Source organism: Psittacula echo (genome assembly GCF_963264785.1).
Source record: "Psittacula echo genome assembly, chromosome: 2".
Classification (NCBI taxonomy): domain Eukaryota; kingdom Metazoa; phylum Chordata; class Aves; order Psittaciformes; family Psittacidae; genus Psittacula; species Psittacula echo.
Genome location: NC_137737.1, coordinates 147,521,046 through 147,544,447, shown reverse-complemented (window position 1 = coordinate 147,544,447; position 23,402 = coordinate 147,521,046). Strand labels below are relative to the sequence as shown.

General features: G+C 43.3%; 1 protein-coding gene across 1 annotated transcript; it reads right to left on the bottom strand.

The window, feature by feature from the left end:
- Positions 1-18,338: 18,338 nt before the first annotated feature.
- On the bottom strand, positions 18,339-22,979 carry CCN3 (cellular communication network factor 3; the record flags this gene model as incomplete). Its single annotated transcript, XM_080611222.1, has 4 exons — positions 18,339-18,635; positions 20,107-20,315; positions 22,121-22,372; positions 22,592-22,979. The coding sequence occupies 4 exons, from the start codon at positions 22,977-22,979 to the stop codon at positions 18,339-18,341; spliced, it is 1,146 nt and encodes a 381-aa protein (XP_080467348.1).
- Positions 22,980-23,402: the final 423 nt, after the last annotated feature.

Here is a 23,402-nt window from a genome sequence, read left to right as displayed (position 1 = left end):
GAGCTTTGTGACTTGGTGTTGAGCAAGCAGAGCTCTGAGGTGTCAAGTGGCAGGTTGTGGGCATCTCCCTTACTAAACAGGAAAGCTGCTGACTCAAGGAATTATTCAAACTGGGACTTGGACTTAAGGACAGAAGTCTCTCCTTCTAGATGGGAGACTTCCATGAGGAGTCTCAAAGTCAGCCTTTGCTTTTCAGTTGTCCTATGGAGTGGGGATAGGCATTTCCTACCTGTGCTCTGCCACAGGGAACAGAATGATATGGGGACTCAGGACAATATGTTGTCCCCTATATGAGCATCTTCTTGGTATTCTAGTGTTAGGGGCAGGAGGTATATCTGAAGATCCTGTCTATGCTGATGGGGACAGGTAAGTCCCACAGAGGGACTTCAAAAAAATTCTTTGTAAGCTCTATGTGGAGTGAAAACAAACTTCACCTTTGGAGTTCAATCCCTTTCTTCTGATTATTTCCTTTTTTTCCCCCCCGGATTAAAAATAATTCAAGAGGAAACTACTGTGAAAACAGGCTTTAGAAGCACTGCTCATGGGTCATAGAGTGTGGGAACACCTGACTGTACACTGAATCAGTTGGTGGGACTGGTTGGAGGAAAAAAACTTACTTGTTTTCCTGTGAAAGCATCCGCATTTGCAGACCACTTCTTAATCTGACTCCCTCTATATAGTCCCTTTCTCAGCAGCTGAACCTCCACATGTGCTCCACTGGATGATGCCGCTGCTATTTTATGGGCATACGACTTTCTAATGCACTAATAATGCAGCTTCAGATATACCCATTAAATGCACCTGAACATGAGAAGTTTGCTTTAGAAAGTGGGTGGCAATAACAGGCTTAGTGGAAAAATTAAAGCAACAGTGAGATCATTTGCTTTACATAGTCAAGAACAGTATCAGTACCTTTTACTTGACTTTGCTCATTGGTAAATAAAGGAATGGAAACTTATGCTTTCTTTTGGAAAACAGAATGAACTTTTGCGTCCAAAACCTGCCCTGAAACAAGGGGATAAAGTCACAGAGCAAGAAGCTAGTTTGTGTATCTCCTTATCCCCAGAGGTCATGATGGGTATAGTCAGAGATGAAGGAGTTCCTGGTCAGGAAGCTGGAAAAAGTAAATAATAAGAAGAATGTAAAGGGATAGAGATGAACTAACCGTTTAATGCCCTAACGAATGGCAAACATAGCTTATGTAGCTCTGAGTCATAAGACATCTGAGGAAATATCTCAGTGACCAGTGCTGTGCAGTTGAGAAACATGTGTTTAGGGGAAACCCAAATAAAGCTGGATTTCTTTGTTTGTGGGTTTCTTCTCTTTTCTTCCTCTGTTTGTTTTTTGTTTTTCACAGGCTTTTTGAATTCCTCAAGTTGATTCCAGGATGAAATAAGATGAGATGAGGTCTAGTCTTCTTGCTGTACTTCCTCCAAGCAGGATCTGAGGTATCATGAGAAAAACAGACTTTGTGTTATTTCAGACACATAAGCTCCTGGATTCCAAAAACACTCTGTGAAAAACATGAAAAGAATATATGTGTAAATGCTAGTTCACATGTCTACCTCTGTCAGGAAGACTAGAGCTGGCTATCTCCTCTGGGAGAGCTGCAAAGCTGCAGAAGGACACAGAGCCATTGCCTTCCTGGAAGCCGAGCATCCTTGCTCCAGCTCTCTGCAGAGGTGTGCCAGCCCAGAGTGCTGGAGCTGGCAAGCATGAGGCATGTGCTCCAGTGCTGTGCCACATCTGCTAACATCGCACCATGTCCACACACGCAGCTTTCCACTGACTTAGGGTTGCTTCATTAGATGTCACATTCATTACTCAGTCCCAGAGGCCGAGCAGTGCTGGAACAGTGTATTGTGGTGGGGTGCCAGGGGAAATGGCAAGCATAAGCATCAGCAGCATTAGCATCAGCATAGTGTTTGTGTAAACTGAGTATATCTACATGATCTTCCTCGTATAAAAAAACAAATCTCCGTGGCTCTTCCATCTTATGAAGCTATATGCTCCTGATATATTTTTTCCCAGAGTACAGCTTTGTGCAGTTCTACTTTCATTTTTTTCCCAATAAAAGGTCAAGGATAAAGAAGACTAAGACAAGTTTCTGTTACAACCAAACAAAAATGACTTGGTTTACTTTGTCTCTTTCCTTTACTAACGTTGTGCAAGAGATAAATATGTCTCCATAGGCTTGGCCTGGGAGAACTGCTGCTGTTTCCATGTGACAAACAGCTTTTCAGCTGTATGCAACATCTTCCTCTCTGCAATCTCTTTTCCAGAGTTTTTAATCTTACTCCTCTCTTGCTCCCTCCCTCTTCTGTGTTTGCCTAAATGAAAGACGCCTTTTGCAGTGCTGGGATGTAGGCACAGGGTCAAGAGAACAGAACATGTAATCAGCACTCTTTGCCTTGGTTTTTGGCCTTGACACCGATTTGCTGTGCAATTTAGAGCAACTGACCCAACCTTTCTGTGTCCAGATGGTAATGTGACCTTTGCTTCCCAAACAGCCATAAGTACTGCCCAAAGAGCCTTTACCAAGTCCAAATCAGAAAGTGCCCAAGATGAGTTTACGTAAAATGTCTTCTGAGCTTTTAAATACATTTGCAAGGGTCCACCTTAGGAATGGTCAAGAACCTCCAAAAAGGCCCACTCACCCTTTCTGACAGCTGAAATCCTTCTTTCTTGCTTCCTTGGGCTTTGCACAATCTAAGCCATTTGTTACATGGGGTTTTTGCAACTTCCATGAGAAAGTGAGGAGTTAATGTGAATGCCTTTCCAAAGGCACTATGGAAGCCTGAAAGTGTTAGCAGTAAAGAATATGTCACAATATGCCTACAGTGTTCCATTGGGTTATGGCTACACTGTTTGTGGTATCTGAGTAATCTTGTTTAGGGCAACTTGGGCTTCTCCACCTTGTGGTATCCACTTACATCAGAAACGAAAAGACTGGCCTTTAAGGTCCACTGGGTTTCTGAGCACGGCTCTGTGCAGTGCTGTGCAGTCCTCAGCAAGGTCATTTATAGATAGTTAAGGCATTTCTGCACAGCACTTCACTGTGTCCTGTAGATAAACCCTCTGTGTATGTGTGTACGTGTGTGTGTACATGTGTATTGCAGCAGATTAAACAAGTATCTGCTATTCAAAGGTCAATGTGTATTTAGAGTTTGGATGGACCTAAAAACATAAACCAAGAATTCAAGAATGCCCAAAACATATAAGAAAACTGTATTTGGGCAGGACTCGAAGTAGTCATTTGTGGCTAGAGATCCCTGGTTTGCACTGCTTCACCTCCTCTATGTAAGGAGGAGAACCAGGCCTTAAAATACAGACCCACAAGACTCAGAGACTTTGAAAAAGCAGCTGAGGCCTGTAACTAGTTAAAGAATGAGGCAAACAACAAGGAGCCCAAATAAACTATTTTATTAGATGTAGGAGAACCATCGATTGTGAAATTTACTGGTAGCCAAGTTTTCCTCCCTGCCCTACCATTTATAATTATGCCTTAATTGTAGCTACTGGCTGTGGCACAAAGCTCATGCATATAAACAAGTCCCAGTACTGTAAAAAATACACTGAATGGGAAGCATTACCAGGAAGACAATCAGGAGCTGGAATTGCATTCCCACATGGAAAGCTGCGGGTGGTATGAAGAGCTCTGCATCCATATGGTTAGTTATGTGTAATATCTTTGTAATGACATTAATGCCCCACCATTGCTTTTTCTGGCACATTTCTAGCCCTGAGTCACTTGGACTGATAGTTACCAAATCGTGGTTTGCAGACCACTGGTGGTCCATGAGTTTATGGTAAGTGATCCACAGCTGGGCTGCAGAACCAAACTGAACAGCTTTCAGTCAGGTTTTCAATTAAAGGTTTGATGATACAGGGTACATGGTGGTCCACAGGAGGACCACCATTAACACTAATGGTGGTCCCATTACCCTAGCTGGCTTAAACAATCATGCAGATCAACAGTCTATTTGTGTGATGTTGTTCGAAGTTAAATGTCACAGCACGTCCTCTCTTTTCATGTGTTAGGAGCTGCTTTGTCTGTTCTGCTTGTCAATTTTCAAAATAAAACTATTGTGGAGCAGTGATAATTCTCAGTGGTCTGGTCTTCCCAGTTTATGATTTACTTAGCTCATAATTTCATATGTACTCCTGTACAAATGGTTACAAATCAGAAGTATTTGCCTCAAACCCTGTAGTATTTTGGGAGGAAAGCAAGAGGGATGTTTTTCATGTTTCAGTCACTGAAGTGGGAGTTGGGCAGATGTGGAGGCTAGAACTGAGTAGCATAAAGGCTTTGGAGAAACAGTCGTTGCAGTCTGTTCTTGGAGCTTAAGCTGAGGCAAGCAAATAAGGAGTTGAACCTTATTTTCTTTGGGAAGTTCTGTTTGGTCCTTTTATTGCTTCCTTAGGTTAAAAACTGGGAAATTCTCTAAAAGGGAAAGTACCCCAGCTTAGCCTGGATATTTAAGATTAGGCAAAGGAAAGTATCTGTTCACAAGGTTTGCTTGATCTTTATAAGCGGCTAGAGGCTTACAGCTCTTAAAGAATGCTCTTTACAGATTTGTCAGTTAGCAAATAGGAGTGGCCTAGTGCTGTACCTTCAGTAAAAGCTGTTTCCCCTCCCACACCTTGGTGGTTACAACAGGTGTTCTTCATTCAGAACCTTGGCTGCCCTCAAACAGCAGCCTCTTAGTCATGAGCTATAGACTTCTGGACTGAGCAAGCTGCATTGCTCTTGTGGAAACTGCAGGGAAGAATAGGATGCAGTGGAGGAGAGGAAGAGCACAAACATGACCTTTTAGTTCAGGGCAGAGGGCGTTTAGCTGGGAAGGAAGTGGCCTGGCTTCTCCTCTCTGCTCCCAGAGCTGTTTTCATATCTTATCCAATGTCTGGTAACATTACGGAGACTCCTGGGAGCAGGGACAGGATCTACAGTTCCTTCTGCCCACAGACTTCTGACCTTCTCTTGCCTTCTCTGTCTTGCTGAGCCATGTGGTACTTACCCCCACTGAACATGGGTCAGGGTGAGTTCCCACCAGGTCTGTGCATCCTGCTTCCCAGATGAATGTGTTCACTGCTAAGATACAACACAAGGGAGAGCAGCACCCTTGCCCCTGTCACCTGAAGGAAAGCAGAATTGCAATTGTATGTGTACAGGTGGCTGATACTGCCAGCTGGTGGTCCCAGAGCAAAGCTGGAACCTCAGCCTGAACGTCTGAATGGGTTTTGGAGACACAAAGACCATTTTTTGTCATTCTAGTTAGTTTCAGGGGTCAATGAGCTGCTCAGCTACTTCCTCTGGTGAGATTGTGCATAGCCAGGACTGTCCAAAGTCTTGATCTGTAAAGTAATCAAACATTAAACTCAAGCCCTTTGCCACTACAGTAAAACAGATGGTTCAAATGAATTTTACAAGCACTGTCCTAGAAATAAGTTGGGGTTTGTGCTTTTTCTTACTGGAATATGCTACTGACTTTCTGCATTAGGAGCCTTTTCTAATTTTCCAGCATAAACTTCTTCATTGCCGCTCTGTGCCGATGTGTTCTTGGATGAGCTGTTCTAGTTTACTTTATTAGCTCTTTCCCTTCTCTGGTTTTGGTCTACTTTTCTGTGTTTATAGAGAGTAATAACAGTTTTTCTCCATAACTGTTTGCTTCAGGCAAACCCAGACTCTTCTAATAGTGTCTTGTAAGGCAGGCATTCCCCACCCCTGGCTCTTTTATAGCTCCTCTAGCTGAAATTTACATTTACTCAAACTAGGCATTTAAGACAAAAAGAAAAAAAAGCATATTGAATACTGTTCCTCCCAAAATATCCTTTGTTCTGGGTAAATCCTGGAATATCAATTATATTCTGTACTCATAGAAATATCTCTTCTTGTATATTCCATGACACATCCCTGGCTTCTCACTGCAGCAGCTATGATACACGTCAGTTGTTCTCCTTCTCTAATGTTCTTAAATCACAATTGTCGTGGTTTAAGTGACGACATAAATCAGAACTACACAGTATACTTCCCCCCCCACCTTTCTTCCCTCCGCTCCTGGAGGGACGGGGAGGAGAATCAAAAGAATGCAACTCCCATGGGTTGAGATAAGAACAGTTTAATAACTAAGGTATAACACAAATCACTACTGCTACCACTAATAGTAATAATGATAAAGGAAATAACAAGGAAGAGAATACAACTGCTCACCAACCGGTACCTCACCCCACCCCGCAGCATTCTAGCCCTTCCGGGTCACTCTCAGTTCTACATCCTGGGCATGACGTGCTGTGGTATGGAATACCTCTTTGGCTAGTTTGGGTCAGGTGTCCTGTCCCTGCTTCCTCCCAGCTTCTCCTCCTCCCTGGCAGAGCATGAGACTCACAAAGTCCTTGGTCAGGGTAAACATTCTGACCAGCAACTGAAAACATCGGTTTTATCAGTATTATCCCAGGCCGAAAGTCAAAACACAGCACTGCACCAGCTACTAAGAAGGAGAAAAAAAATGACTGTTACTGTTAAACCAGGACAACAATCTCATGTTTTCTGTCAAGTACTCTCCTTAATTCCTGACATGCACAACTTTGTGTCATATACCAGTTTCATCCTGTTTCTGCTCCTCCAGCCCCCAAGGTTCATTCAAATCTCCTTTGGTACTGCTTTGCTCTTCCTGAAGGCTGATCAGGGCTGCTACCTCCGATCCATCAGCCAGGCTCACTGCTATGCTTCCCAAGCTGGTGTAAGGCAGGGCCAGATGCACTGAGCATCTGCACTTCACTGTGATTGTTAGTGACATGTCCTAACAGTATTAGCATTTGGGGATGGTAAAGCAAGGCAGTATGAAACCGCTTTATATGGACTCCCATGCAGACTAATATCCTGCTTTCATTTGGCCCAAACCAGAATACTCTTTGGTTAGCCCAGAAGATGAAGGGTTGGCCAAAGTACAGTGGTTTTCTTCCTGAAACTGTATGGCTTTGCAACCTTAAGAGTTTGGATGGTTTTAGTTGTTGGTCAGGCACAAGAGCTATTTCAGTTGCAAAAGCTCTGCTCTTTGTGTGGAGTTTTATCCCACATCTGATCTATTATCATTACAATTTCTCATGACCTGTATTGCATCAGAGCCATAAGTACGAGCACCATCGTGCTGGGCACAGGTAATTAGGTTTGTTTTCAAGTGGTGATATAAATATTCAAAAAATACCTGCAGAAAGTTTATGCCTATTTTTCTCTCACTTATTCTGAAAGCATTGTTTGTAAGTATTGCAATTTTTGTTTCAGGTAAACACCTATGTCCATCTGATGCTGTTCCTTCACTCAGTTTGAAACAGAATTCAGAACTGAAACAGTAAAACTCAGACCAAAATAGTTAAAGTTTAGAAGTGTCTACAACATGGTCATGTTACAGGTGGCAACTTCCTTGCAGTCTGTGAGGTGCTGTGGAACTTTGTTTTGGCTAAATCTTACAGATATAACTTAAAAGAACACAGTGGTGTCCACTGACCTTTCCCATACTTGGTTTATAGTCAAGAAGAACATCTCCACTACAGCCATTCCATCTCCTGTCTGGCTGATTTCACTTTATTTCAAAGATAGCATAGATTGTTTGGCTCATACAGCTTACTTCTCTGTCTGTTTGCAAGGGAAAACCAGTTCCCACTACCTTGGTCCCTGTCATCTTGGCTTGCCATCATGGAGCCTCCTCCAGCTGCTATACTCAGTGCATCCAGTTTATTCAGAGGAGGGTCCTTGGGTTTCACAGTAGTTGCTTTGATCACAGATCCCAGGTAAAACATGAGTTCCTGATTACTTTCTGCTGTGGGGATCATAACATCAAGATTCAACTCTTAAAGCAAATAAGGGGTGAGACTGATGAGGAAACCTGTTTGAATCACACCTCACACAGGCAGCTTTATCAGTGGCATTTCCAAGTTGGGAGGGCTTGAATTTGCAGTAATCTTAATTGTTCTCTTTCTAAATGGATTTAGTTTTTAATACAGATACTTCCTTCTGTGGCTGTCATTTTTGCAGGCTGATTGCGTGATTGGAAAGGCTCTGTTGACTTTCCTCTGTGTGATTTGAAATAAAGTTCAATTGGGACATGTCCCATTGTTGAGCTAGGATCTAGCTCACTGTTGTCCCATGTTCCTACATGCCATTTGCCTAGCCTTTGCCCTTGGCTGCAGCCCTCCCTTCCCACAGGCTTCCTGCACATTTCTCTTTGTGTGGTTATGTATACCTCCATCAGAATTTGGGCTGGATGTGGGATTTCCATTTTGTAATATGGAAAACAACTGCGCCTAATGGGGTGAGACTTTGCAAAGTGACATTATGGATCTGAACTAGGGTCTGAGAATTTCTTCCAAGATTTCTTTTCTAGGAAGTTGAGTTTACCCCAGGCTATGAGACACCATCTGTAAACTGCATGGGTCACAGAGGGCATAAAATGCACATTATCTGGGTTTGGCTCTGTTGCGGTCAGTGTCACATATCTGTGGGGGTGAAGATACCTTTTCAGTGGTGACATATGACAAAGGTTATACAGTTGTTCCCCATCACAGCTGCCATATGATACGGTTCTGGTTCTCTGTGGCTCAACAGGCTGCTCCTACAGCTGTGCCTTGAGCAACTCATGGTCACTAATGTGGAAAACCCAGTCAGGCAGCTCAGCAGGGTATTGAGGGAGCAGAGCCCCTCATCCAACCCTGTGCTATGCTACACAGCCTTGGGCTCCTGGACCACATGCCACTGTGTGGTCTCCCATCACCTCATTGCTCAGCATGCAGGCACACCAACCTCCTGCAATTAAGAGATGCCACATCTTCCAGCAATCACTTAATCCACCATCCATAGAGAAGGCTGGTCTGAAAACCATCCTTCCTTACCAGGGATCCTGGGAACTCAAATATGTGTGATGATGAACATCTAGAAACTAGCACTTATGGCAGTGGTTACCCCCCTTGACCCGGTGGGTGTGAGAGCAGCCCTGCCCTGGGCTTTGCAGCGTCATCCTGCGCTGCAGCACCATTGCAATTGACTTTCTATGCTCAGTGGAAACTGAGGCAAACAAGGGCTGAGTAAGTAGACCAGTGCTACACAGCAAGCCTGTGGCAGAGCTGGGAACCAAACGCAGACTTTCTGACTCCCAGTCCTGGGCTTTAGCTACCCACTGAGCTCTGACGTGGGACGAAGTGAATCTCACCAGAGACATCAGATAACCACAGTTTAATTTGGTTTCTCTGTGCTCCGTACCCTGGGGAGATAGCAGACCTCTGGCCACGAAAGGCAAGTTATTGAGAGATTTACTGTTAATTCCTCCTTATGAGGTCCATCTTGTTATGTTTGGAGTTGCCATAGGTTTCTGTTTGTTTTGTCTGTTATTTTGTGTGTGGGGCTTGTGTATTTTATTAAGCCCTTGGCTAGTATCTTGTGCATGTTTAAGATTTTATAAGGGTTTCTTTCGAGGTTATTCATTATGGCTTTCAAAGGTGGCCTATTCTGCAGGCTTGCTATTGAATGCCAATCTTTGATAGACCCATGTCTCACACAGGGGAGAAGACCATTTCTCATACGCTCATAATTAGTGTTCCCAAAGGGTTCCCCAGCTGCTTTTCATAGCTCTACACTCACAGTGACCTCAAACATTGAATGCTCCACTGCTTGTTGAAGCATAGTCATCAGAGACACTGACAGAGAAACCTCCTTTATTTTTATCAATTGAAAAAAGAAGTAATCCAAGAGATACCTTGCTAGTACCTTGTATTTTTGGATCCGCCACTGATCTCCTGGAGACCACAGGGAAAGGAGCTGACCTTTACCTGCCTATTTTGTCCGCTTTGACTGCTGGTATAGGGGGCAGTGGAAGGTTTTTAGTGACCTTAGAAATCACTCTAAAACTTTTCGTGTTGTTAGGTTTTGGTAGCTGTGTCCTTGAAAATTCTGTTTCAGTCACACAGAAAATTAATTGGGTTAGGGAACAGAGCTGGAATCTGTAGAATATTTTATTAGAAAGAGGAAACTGATGCTTTTTTTAGTACAAGTTTGTATTTTTTAATTCAATCTGCAATATATAACACATCTGAACTTCAGAAAGATTTTTTCCTTGATCTGCTTCATATGAAACATGCAACATGCCTTTGCTGGTAGAATTAAATCATGGAGAAACTATTTATTTCTGCTATTTCACTCCATGCACAGAAGCAAGAGCATCTTTTCCATGAGCAGATTTCCTTCCTGGGGGAAATGCTGCATTTTATTTTAACTGCAATTAATGCCATTTCAAAAAATAACCTTTACTTAAACAGATATGAATCGATAACAGCCATGAACAGGTTCATCAGGTGAAGTCTGAAGACGGATTTGCTGCATTCTTTTTGTAGATGTCCCTGTGTTTTTCATAAAAATATAAAAAAAGAGTTCTAAGAATGGGTTTCTGATAATTTTTCAGCTGCCTCCCCCTTGTGGTAAGTCTTGAAAACCTCTATTTATGGAAATACTGAAAAGCTAAAGCCTGGGTGCAGTTCAGCGCTTGCGTTTCAACAGATTCCTTTCACTTCTCTTTTTTTTCCGTATTTTTTGGAGGGGGTCTTTAAGACGCAGAACAAATGTGAATTCAGGCAAGAACACATCAGCTTTTTCCAGAAACCAAAAGCCAATGTCAGCTTAAACAAAAGACCACAAGATACCTCAAAGATAACAGCTTCAAGTGGCTTGAGGCTTTTTCTATCTCTTAAAACTATGCTCTTGTCCTTCCCCCTCCCCTCTCACTTCAGGCAGGCCTGAAGGTTGCAGCAGGTTTCCCTTCCCTTCCCTTTTTCCCTTCATTTCCCTTCATTTCCCTTCCCTTTCTCTCCAAAGTTGTGGTTCTGCTGCTGTACATGGGCTGCAAATACTGCTCCCTGGGCTTTGTGGGTTTTGCACACTGATATGGAAACTAAAATGTTCACTACAGCTTGGAAGAGGAAAGATTCAGCAACCACTGTGACTAATGATCCGTGCGAGTGAAAAATGAGCATTTCCTTCACAAGCATCCCAAGGAAGAGAGATGCAAAGCCATATGCCACCAGGCAATCCGTAACCCAAAACATGGTGGTATGCATTCAGATGAAGTAAGATTAAATTAAGTAAGTACACCTGTATCATACGCAGCAAACAGACTCTTCAGGGTGGGCTAAAGTCGTCATTCCCGAGACCATCATTTTCCCTGTGCCTGTTGTCCTTCTACTCTGTAAAGCTCTCACGTGGTGCCTGAGACCCCTCTAGTTCACTAAAGAGAGCCATATTGCTTCATTTCCTCTGCCACATGATCCTCTGAAGCGCAGCATGGACTTGAAAGGGTAAAGGAGCACAGCCTTTGTGGTTAAGTCTGTAGATGGTGACTTAAGAGAAACGGGCTCATTTCCTGGTTTTGCCACTAATTGTGTGTGGTGGGGAAGAAGCTGCTTGCATATTCTGAGTTTTTAGGGCCTTGTGTGTTAACCAGAGAAAAGGGCCTCCCCTTCATCTTTTGTGTCTTTCCATCTTAACTGGAAAACCTCTGGGATGAGAAACTTTCTTTTGCATTGTATATTCATGCCAAGCAAGCAAGGGCCTCCCATAATGCTAATAATAACTTGGATACACTTAAAAACCAGATGATTATCCACTGCTAATGTCCCCATAACCAGTCACAGTTGTCATAAGTAACATTGGTTGGCATTATCCTTTCAGATGCTTTCCTATTTGCAGGAGCAGCCCCAAACGAAGTTTATCATCCTTGACCGGACAAAATGGCTGTAACCACAAGGTGTCCCCCTTCTCCATGGATTGAGGAGATCTGGGGCATCCCACTGAAACCCATCATTTATTGTAAATTTGTATTGAAAAGCTGCTTGTAATTCTGGTCTCCGGTGATGGACTCTTTCGCCTTCCCTCTAAGCATTGCAGTGGTGGCAAAAGCATGGCCCTTAGCGTGGTCCTGGCATGAGAATGGCAGAGGTTAATGTACAATCACAAGCTCATATCCCACAGAGTGAGAACATTAGCTGCAGGGTGCTAAAGATACACGCTTTCAAAATGTTTAAGGTCTGATTCTTTTCTCTGAAGAGATGCACTTTGTTTGTGAAGCAGACAGCCTAATACATTACAGGCTGAAAACAGTCTCTGCAAAGTGATGAAGGTAGTGCAGCTTTTCAAGCATTCAAGCAATGGCTGTAGTTGCTTACAAAGGCAGTTCAGAGGATTTAAGTCCTCCTCAATCTGTACATGGATTTCTCGGATTTGCTTCTTTTTGCACAAAAGAAATAGTTCTCCACTGAAGTGCAATTCTTTAATTAAAAACAGAGAGGGGGGAGGAGAGAAAAATGCAAAATAACCCAAAATAGAGATCTTGACAGGGGCTTCATGTACTTATTTTAATGTCCTGATTGCCAGAGCACAGCCCTGGTTTATGTGCAGTCTCAAGTCTCTATTGGGCCTAGTGGATAAATTCTTTCTTTCTGAATTGCTCTGAGTCAGGCAACATGAGGTGCTGAGCCTGGGTTTCTAATAAGCCAGACTCAGAAGTGCAGGAGACCAAATCTCCCCTGCTCCTTAACACATCTTTTCCTCTTCAGAATATCCTCTTTATATCCTTTAAAATATCCTTTATTCTTTACCTCCAACAAAATCAGACTTTATATGCTTCAAAAAGCTCCAAGGAAGTGTTTTTGCAATCACAATGGACATAAATAACATGTACCCTGCAGTCTGCAAGACTTGGACAAAGGGAGAAGGCAGGATGCACAGGGGGCATGAGGTGTATGGAGAAGGCCTCTGGCAATGGGATATGTATGTTTAATTTACTGCATGCGGGCACTGTAGAAATTAATCATAAGGAGTGGACTTTGAGAATTGGAATAAAAAGATCATTTTATGGAAAAAAAGCACGGAAAATAATAAGGAAAAGGGTGGAAAACAGACTCGGCTCATGCCGATCAAATGAAGGGGAGAAACAATCTAGGAGAAGAGATATACCTGTCTTCCAGTACGAACTGAAACACAATATTCTGGTGGCAATATTTTCTTCTAACATTGAGAATAACAACAACCAGATCAACATCCATGAACACTGAGGCCTTTTAGGTCAGTAGGAAACTTTTCCACATTATTTTAATGTGACTAGTTGTATGTTCAGGGCTGACAAATCTATTTCTTGTGGTATAAATAAGTATTCTTTCCTGTTTGCAGGAACCTACAGATCACTCAATTAAATAAATTGATTATCAATGGCTATTCCTTACTGCTTCCCTGCGAGGAGAGGCTTAGTGTGAGATTCATTTAATGCTACTCCAGCAAGCTCACTAACAGGCAATCTACTGGGCTCCCTCTACAGTTCATGAGGAGAACACGAGATTTTAAAGATAGGCTTAATCATACAGAAACAGGCTGTTAGTTCTAACTTTACACATTTATAGGAGTAATGGTGTTAACTGCAGGGATTTAAACAAATATAAATATAAAGCATATTTGCTAGATATTTGCAAGTAAACTATTCCTCTCACAGCTGCATGGTACGTATCTTGACTGATATCAGCATAGTATCCCTGGTCATAAAACAAGTGTTCATACTTGTGTAATGAATAAACTGGGGATTGGTATTGGGAAAATCAGAGCAGATTTTTCCCCCAGGTCACGCTAAGTTTTGTGCCTGCACTAGAAGCTCATATTACAAGATTTAACATGGTAGATAAAACTAGAATAGCTTTTTGAAACCAGAGTTCATACAGAAAGCTTTGGTATAAAAGAACTATTTTATTATTGTTCCCCCCCAAAAAAATACAAAAAATAAATTCCAGTGTAGCAAGTTGCCAGAGGAGAGAAATACAAAGTTATTTCATGAAGTTCAGATTTGGCATAAGATATAAATTAATAAAAATTAATAAGATACTGTCCTGGGTTCAGCAGCAGCAGTCAGTTTTTCTCCTTCTTAGTAGCTGGTGCAGCGCTGTGGTTTTGACTTTTCGCCTGGGGATAATACTGATAAAACCGATGTTTTCAGTTGCTGGTCAGAATGTTTACCCTGACCAAGGGCTTTGTGAGTCTCATGCTCTGCCAGGGAGGAGGGGAAGCTGGGAGGAAGCAGAGACAGGACACCTGACCCAAACTAGCCAAAGAAGTATTCCATACCACAGCACATCATGCCCGGGGATGTAACTGGGAGTTACCTGGAAGGGCATGCGCTGCTCGGTCGAACTCATTTTCGGAGGGTGGTATTGTATTCTCTTCCCTTGTTATTTCCCTTATCACTATTATTATTGGTGGTAGCAGTAGTGGTTTGTGTTATACCTTAGTTACTGGACTGCTCTTATCTCAACCCATGGGAGTTACATTCTTTCGATTCTCCTCCCCATCCCCCCACCCCTCGGAGGGGGTGGGGGGGCGGAGTAGAAACTGCATGGCTGACTTGCCGACTGCCTTAAACCACAATAGATAAGATATAAGATATATCTTTTAAGATATAAAGATATATCTTTTATATCTATTAATAAGATGAGATATAAGATATAAATTAATAAAAGTAGAATGAAGGCAAATTATAGCTTGGACTAGAAAGAAAAAAATTCTATTTTTCCTGAAGTTTTTATTGTACTACTCCTAGAATTATACTGGAAAACAGAAAGGGTGAAGCCATGATCTTACTGAAATCAGCTGTAGTATTTTACTCACTGAGAGTATTTTTACTTACTGAGAGGTTTTCACTCTAGTGTCACACATAAGACAGTTGGTCTTCTTACTTGACCTGTGAAGGCAAAAAAAAGGCATATTTGCAATATATCTTTGCTGCATTGGAGAAATTTAAGGTAGATTAAACTCCAGAAGCATGTTGCTTTAATGAAGTCCTAGAAATGAAACAGTCCTGGAAGCTGAAAGTAGCTACAAATATCGCTACTAGCCATATATGTTGTAAGGGGTGATGCTGGTGATCATCAGCACCAACTCATTGAAGGGGTACCTAGCCCACCTAGCTTGTTCCATCAACATATCATGGCACTGTATGGACCCATACAGTGAATGTCGAATGATGTTCCCTGAAATGCTCAGATGGGTATCCTTGGAGATATAAAAAATGAATTGCTGACATTTGAATAATTTAATTTTTCTCAATCTGAATTATTTAACTTTGCTTGTTTGGGAAAATCACTAATCCTAAATCATAAATGTTCAGGACTTTATCGCTGGGGTTTATTTATGCATATGTCACAGGCTTGGCTCACCACTGTTGGGCATTAATTCAATCAGTGTCATGACCTTTTGCAGGAACATACTGAAACTGGCCCAAAGACTAAGACAGTAACCATCATATTCAAGTAAAACAAATCCAAATGTATATAACAAAACTGATACCAGATCAAAAGCTGCATCGAGTGAGTTGAGGTAAAAATAGCCACAGAATTGGCATTATGCATGTAGTCTAAAAGACAGTGGAGAACTGTGTCAGATCTTTGGCTCTTTTTGTCCAGAGAATACATTTGTGTTCATTTCCATAAGACATTTTTCCTGCTAAAATCCTACAGCATTTTAAAACCACATTGAAGCTGCAATAATTCTGGTGTTAATAAAGGTAGCGTTATATTTGGAAATCATTGCACAAACCAGCCTGATTCTCAAGGGGCAGGTAAAGATGTGGGGAGAAAGTATTTTTAAATAATCCTTCTTCCCTCTTTCCTAGATTCTAACCTGCCTCTTAACCAGTCCTCAGCCACCTAGAGGAGTCTTGGCCTCATGCTTTCCAGCACTCAGCATTTTCCAGCAGGTGCTGGAGTGCAAAATGAGGAAGAACATTACAAACTCTTTACGTCAGAGATGCGTAGACCTGTTGGAGTGGGTCCAGAGAGGGGCAGTGAAAATGATCAGAGGGCTGTAACACCTTGTCTATGAGGAAAGGCTGAGAGAGTTGGGGTTGTTCAGCCTGGAGAAGAAAAAAGGCTCTGGGGAAGACCTTATTGTGGCCTTTCCATGCTTCAAGGGGCTTAAAATTAAAATGGGGACAAACTTTTTAGTAGGGCCTATAGCAATAGGACAAGGGGTAATGGCTTTAAACGAAAAGAGGGGAGATTCAGACTGAAACTACAAAATAAATTTTTTATGCAGAGGATGATGAAACACGGGTAAAGGTTGCCCAGAGAAGTGGCAGATGCCCCATCCCTGGCAACATTCAAGGCCAGGTTGGACAGGGCTCTGAGAAACCTGATCTAGTTGAAGATGTCCCTGCTTTTTGCAGGCATGATTGGACTAGGTGACTTTTAAAGGCCCCTTCCAACCCAAACTATTCCATGATTCTATGATTGGGAATTCACCAGTGGAAGGGCAGGGAGCGTGCATATAAGCACACGCCTGATGAGGGGAAAGACTAGTCTTGTTTCAGCTGTTTGAACAGCATAAGGTAGGCAGGGATGTGTTGAAAACAATTGCAATGGCTACAAAGAAGTTTATCAGTGGTACCATTAGTGGAGGAAGCCAAGCAAGAGTCCAGGTGGGGACCCAAGGTCTATCTAACCTTAACTGAACCAGTATGGGTTTTAGCATCAGGGCCTCATACTTTCAAGGATGACTTAAGTTACCAAAAAAACTTCAAAGGCTGGTGCTTGCTCACAGTTTATTTGACTTGAGGCTCCATTGACTAAAAAGGGCATCTAGATATCTACATGTTGTCTACCAAATTTAGGAGTCAACCTGGAGCTGAATACCCTGGTGTGTATTGCCAAACTGGAGGTTGCTAGCTCCCTCAGGGAAGAAGGATGCGAGGCCAAATATGCTGAGATTTGGCCTTCTGCCTTTTTTTCTTAAGAGAGAATTGTTTCCTACCACACAGCTGTAAATACAGTTGTGGCATAAGTACTGCTCTGGTTTCTCTAACAAAGGTAGACACACACTGAACTAAGCTTGGTCTCAGAGTCTTAAGCAGCTGAATGTCTGCACAACCATACTTTAGACCTGTTCGCACAATCCCATCACATCCATGATTTAACATACATGAGACTGCCCCCCTCAGGCTCTATATTATTGCCATACAGTATCCGGCACAAGCAGGGTCACAGGCTGCTTTTGGGAGGCTGAAATGCTGAAATACTCAATTAAATTCTTTGCTAGTATTTCAGACCCAAACCCAAACTCCAAGGCACACAATTACTCTTCCCAACCACCACTATGTTTCAGGGCACACCACATCCCAACCTAACTTTATTTGCATCATCCTATCTCCCAGGCTAACTTACTCTGAAAGAGAACTCTCTTCTAGTGTGTACCTCACAAATTGCTCATCCTTTCCTGCACCGAGACACTCCATACCTATTAGGACAGTGATTAGGATGAGGTACACTAAGAACATCACAAGATAAGGACTTCTATCTTAGGAGTCTGCAGATCCCTTTTCTTCCCACTGTTTTTAGCTGTTAAAAGTTGGTAGTTTCAGAAAAACAACTTTAGGAAAAATTATTTTTAGTCATATAAAGTTTATTTACTTAGTAAAGCTATATTACAATATATACAGTTTCTATTTACATATACACCTTTCTAAGATACAAAGCACCATATGATACAGTTAGCATTTTAGAGGAATTTACAGAAATTTTGTATCTAGTTATATCTACAGACACACATTGGTTTGAACCAAGTTCTCCTACGACGCTGACTTCAGTGCGTTTTGGATTAGACTGCTAGTAAAGCTACCAAAGAGAAATTGCTGTCAGCTATCAATCTGCTATATTTCAGGATAAGAGATCTTAGCTGTGTCATTTCAGGGGCTATGTGCAAACTTAATCCTCAGAGGAAGCTGGAGGTATAGATAGAAGGTATTTTATAAGATGCAAGTATGCAACACTTTCATCAGTAAGATTTTTACTGTCATCAGAAACAGAGTTTCATTAGAAGGGGGGGAAAAGCCCCACTGCACAAGTGTTTATATGCATTATGCAAAGTGAAGTTAAGAACCTGGAAGCTTATATGATATGGTATCATGCATTCCCCAAGGAATCCATTTACTCTTAAAGAGCCCAGTCTTACAGCTACTGAAACTCCAGGCGTGATCCCCTTAACTCTAGGAGAAAGTCTAGCTGTTTGTTTTGCAATCCTTATGCCACCGTCAGGAAAAGAAGAAGGCTCTGTCCAAGGTACAACATTTCCTTCAATCAATAAAAGACATTTGGAGGGAGAAAATATAAAATGAGGTATTTAATAAACTACAGGAAAACCGAAAGAGGCTAGACTGTTTTGAAAAACACCCCAGATATTTTATGTATGCAACTGTTACATTCACCTGATTGTAGGTCAAGTTCTGTATGAACTCTTTCTATCTTTTGGGCTACCTAATTGCTGCTTTTCATATTTTTGCTTCATTAGATGTCGGATCTAATGGCTGGAAGAAAACAATGTTACTCTGAGGACAGTTGTTATGACAGACACAGGTGGTGATCAACATCATTGGCTTTTTTAGGACTTTGCCCTGAGGACAGCGGAACTCAACCTGGATCGTTTTGGTGTTGTGTGGGGTACAGCATCGCCCATCATTGCAAAGGCCGCAGTACCGAGGCTTGTATGTCTGCACACTAGTGCAGTTCTTGTATTCAAAGCGAATGGCTTTCAGAGACTTCTTTGTTCGGATACATTTCTTCCCCTTCTAAGAGAAATATTAAGAGATATTAGATATATCACTGCAGAAGACAGAAAGCAGTTAAAAATCAACATGCAAGGATATAGGTTTACCCTGAAAACTTAAATTTGCTGTCTGTGCTCATTCAACAGCAATAAGATTCTGCAGCTGCTTTAGTAGTAAATTACAGGTAGCTCCTGCATCATCTGCCCTTTGACAGCAGTGTGTTATTGGGCCAGTAAAAGATGACAAATAATTAAAGCTCACTCTTGTCATGTAAGACAAGCCAAACCAACATTCATTATGAAACTATACTCTACTGGAAAACTCAGGCTAGTGAATCAAAGAGTCAGGAAGCCAAATGAGCAAGTTACAGGACTAGATTCAGTGGGACAAAAAAAGGGCTAAAACTAACATCGAGAGTCATAGACCATTCTTGTGAACCGAAGCAGAACCAGCTTTATTCATGTTAATTCTTAACAGATGGTTGTCTAACTTGTCCTTGGAAGTCTTCAGTGACAAAGACTCCACGTCTGCCCCAGACAATCCTAACAGTTCATTACTCTTACTGCTTGGAAGGTTTTCACTCATGTCTTGATTTTTATGCAGTCTAAACTCACCATTTCTTGTTGTATCCCCATGGACTCAAAACAGGCTGCAATATCTGATGAGTTATGAGAACACATCTCTGTTCTCTTACATTCAGAAGTTCAGTTTAATCAGTTTTTCCCTAGACATGTTTTCTATACTTCTGATCATTCTTGTTAGTTTACCCAAATCTTCCCAAATGTTTTAAATCCTTTTCAAAACTCGGTATTTAAAACTGCACACACTAGTCAGCAAAGGCCTTAGCAATGCTTTCAACACTCAGAACATTATGTGAAGTTATGGTCCTCTTACTATGTTGTCCTCCCTGACAGTAACATTTATATCATGTGTAGAAGCAGCAAAAGAGACAGCTTCCTTGGATACACATTTATTGCACGTGAAGTGTCAGTGTTAGATTTGCTTTTGGAAAAAGCATCAAAAGGATTAAGATAAGGCTTAATTTACCCAAGCAGATTTTGCAGGATCTCACACATTTCTCTGCAGTTCCAGATGCTTAACAGACTAGAAATCTGACATACCCACTCTGCATGGCTGGAGCAAGTACATGGAAGGGTAGTACAATTGCATTTGTGGGAGAAGTTAGACTGCGTGAGCTGTTGAAATAGTCTGTACACACAATACAACTGATCTGTTTGGGATGGCTCAAATTGTTATAGAATGATTTGGGTTGGAAGGGGCCTTTAAAGGTCATCTAGTCTAACCTCCCCTGCAAGGAGCATCTTCAACTAGATCATTTTGCCCGGAACCACATCCAGCCTGGACTTAAATGTTGCCAGCAATGGGGTGTCTATCACATGTTGCATATCTGAAGCATTCTAGACCACAATATCACAACCTTGGAATTAACAGCCAAAGAGACTCTGCTTCATTGCCACTCGTTGCAGCATACCTTATCAAATGGCTCTTCATTTTCACAAGGTCTTATCATGCAAAGTCGTGTTTGCTTCGCCATCTCACACTGTTGATTCCTGTTGGTAACACGGGTAGAAAAGCCTATTCCACAGCTTTTGGAACATGCACTCCATTCTGTTGTCTGCTCAATACAATTGGCACTTGAATCCGACACACCGATCCCAAGTGTGGCCTCTTGTCTGTAGGCTGGAGACAAAATCCCACAGAATTTTATTATAAGTTTGTGTGAAAACCCAGTATCTGACTGAGTTTTATAACATCTGAGAAGGAACAAAGAGACAAAGAAAGGTCCAAATCCATGCTTTTGACACAATTTAGGAATTTTAAAAGCTGCCTTTTTAGGAGCCCTGGATAGCAACTTCCTGCATCAAAAGTAACAGAAAAGTGCACAACTCAGTAATCAGCAAAGTGTTTAGATCCAGTTCACACAAGTCCATAGCTGGAAGAATTATTGCCAAATTTTTAACCAGTTTAGAACTTTACCTTAGTAACTCCTTCTTCCTCACTCTTTCAAATGGAAATACTTCACAATTTGTTCTAAAGCTACATAATAAAACATATTTATATTAGATATGTTTTGAGAGAGGCTGAATGATCCTCTAAACTAATAATCAACAGGGAAATAAAGGTGTTGCTTTCCAAGAGTCATAAAGTCAGCTGATCCTTTCAACTATTGACAGATTATAGCTAGGGCGATGGCAGGGAGGAATGGAGTAATTTCCAGGAGTTATAACAGCTACTCAAAGCCAAGCCATGTCTGATCATCATCCTGCCCTCATGCTAGTGTTAAGCTGTATTCTGGAAATATTACTAACTGTATGGTTTGGTCCAGCAGTTATCAGAGGAGTAAAGAGAATGAGGCAACACAACTGAGCTGTCAAGTCACACCTCTGGCTGTTAATCTTCTCTACATCAGTACTTCTGCCTTTTGCATGGTAAGGCTCCAGCGTGGCCTCCCAAGAGCGATGCCTGTTGCTTGAACGAATGCAGATAATCCATCCATAGGCATTTTATGGATTAGCTTGTCACTGTCAGCTAAACCAAAGGAAAGACAGTAGAAAGGTGGCAAGCTTTTTGTTTAGATCTTATGTGCCTCACAACGAACACTTCATAGCACTCTGAAAAGTTATTATGGCTTTTCTTCCTGGATCCTTCCTTACTTGTTTTTCAAATGGATTAGCTGAGTTTCAGCATAACTAACCGCTTAAGACCACTAAGAGCAGTGACTCGAAGAGAATGCAGTGCCCTCAACCCTTAGTAAAAGTAGCTTATGAAAATTCATGTTCAACTGATAGTCTAATTCAGTAAGAAAACAGGGGGAAAATATTATGTAGCTTTTTTCAATTACAAAAGCACTTTATGAGCTCTGTGCTTTGGAATGGGATGGGGTTTTTTTCAGATTCCCTCACTGTGTTCATAACCACTGCTTCTCCAAGCACTTTGTAATGCTTTTAATGCCAACAATAATGGCAAGAGCTCTAGCACAGACAGGCAGGAATTTGTTGGCATTTTAGCTGCCATGCTGACCACTTGTAATAGGTGGGGAATTAGGGGGTGGGGAAAGTCTCTTGTAGACTAAGCCATTACAATAATATTTATGATGCAATGATATTCTTGCCCAGCAACTGGCAAGACTGTAGCTTTGATTTAGGAGGTAATATATGGAGGATTATGATCTTGTCCCTGTTTTATGCTACTCGCAGAACTACCCTGTACCAGATAAACAGCAATTTCAGAATTGGGAACTAACTTAACTACTTTTAAAAACTGCTATGCACATTCATCCTTTGCCTATATTTCCTTTTACCTATCAAGCTCTGCCTTTATCATAACCACTGTTACACTTAGTAGTGACTCTAGATGAGAAAAAGGACCATAAAAAACAACTGCACAAAGCATTGTGTCTTAGATTTGGCAACGCCATGGATATTTCCAGTGTGATATCACTTCCTCCTCACAATGACTGTGATAATTAGTTTTCATTTCCTCACCAGCCATAGCAAAACCTCCCAAAATCACTTCATCCTTAGGGTCGCAGATCCACTTCTCACAGCACTCTCCAGGGACTTCGACTTTCCTGGGGAAAGGGCAGTCGGGGCCGGGGAGCAGCAGGTCCAGGTTACAGCGGGGCAGGCAGCCGATCTGTCCGTCTCGGCAGGTGCACTGGTACTTGCAGCTGGGCTGGAAGGTCTCCCCGTTGCGATAAATCATGCCGTCGAACACGCAGTTGTCTCCCTCCAGCACTAGCGAGCAAAGCGAATGCATTTCACTGAGAGGGCACTCTACCCGTGAGCGGGCCGCACTTGACAGCATCCACAGAGCCGTCTCCCGCGTGCAGCCCTCGGAAGAGCTGCTTGGCCCGAAGGAAGGCGAGAGAAGAGCGGTTCAGCGGCCGCCCCTGCGGAGGGTCCCCGCGCCGCCCCGGGGCGCGCTGCCGGCCCCCCAGCCCCGCCACCACCTACCCATGCAGATGCCGGCGGCCCCGCCGCCGTCCTCGAGGCCACGGTCGCAGTAGAGGCCGCTGCTCTCGTCGCACGGCAGCAGCGCGGAGCAGCTCTCGCCGCGCTGCCGGGCGCACACCAGGCAGCAGGAGCAGCCGTCCAGCACGGCGGGCACCCCCGGGGCGCAGCGCGGCGGCTCGGCCGGGCAGCGCCCGACGCAGGGCCGGGCACACGCCGACTCCCGGCCGCTCACCTGCGGGGACAAAGTGGCCCCAAGGGCCGGGTCACAGGAGCCAGACCGGCCGCCGACTCCCCCCACGCCCGCCGGGTGCCCCGCACTTGCCTCGCACGGCCGGAGCAGGAGGAGGAGCAGCAGCGCGGGCATGCCCTGCGCGGCGCCCGTCGCCATGGTCCCGGCCACCGCCTCCCCGCCGCGCCTCTCGGCTCTGCCGGCAGAGCCATTGCAGCCGCTTATATGGAGCCCGGCGGGGACCCCCCTCTGCCGCCACCCCCACGGCGGGCAGCGCGGCCCGGGGGCGGGAGCTGGAGCCGGAGCTGGGCCAGGAGCTCCGCTCCCCCCGCCCCAGCCCAGCGCGGCCCTGCCCAGCCAGGCTCCGCAGGCGTTGTGTGGAGAGGGAACCGGAGCCCCGACGGCAAAGCCGTCCCCTTCGTGCGGTCGGGCCGGCCGAGCGCCTGAGGTGAGGGGCTGCCCCGGACGGGGATGCGCCCTCAGCCCGTCCCTACAGCCCGTAACCCACCCTGTTTACCTGCAGGCATCTCCCAAGGGAGTTGTTGCTGCCGAGCTGTCAATTGTGGGGAAGCACGATGCTGC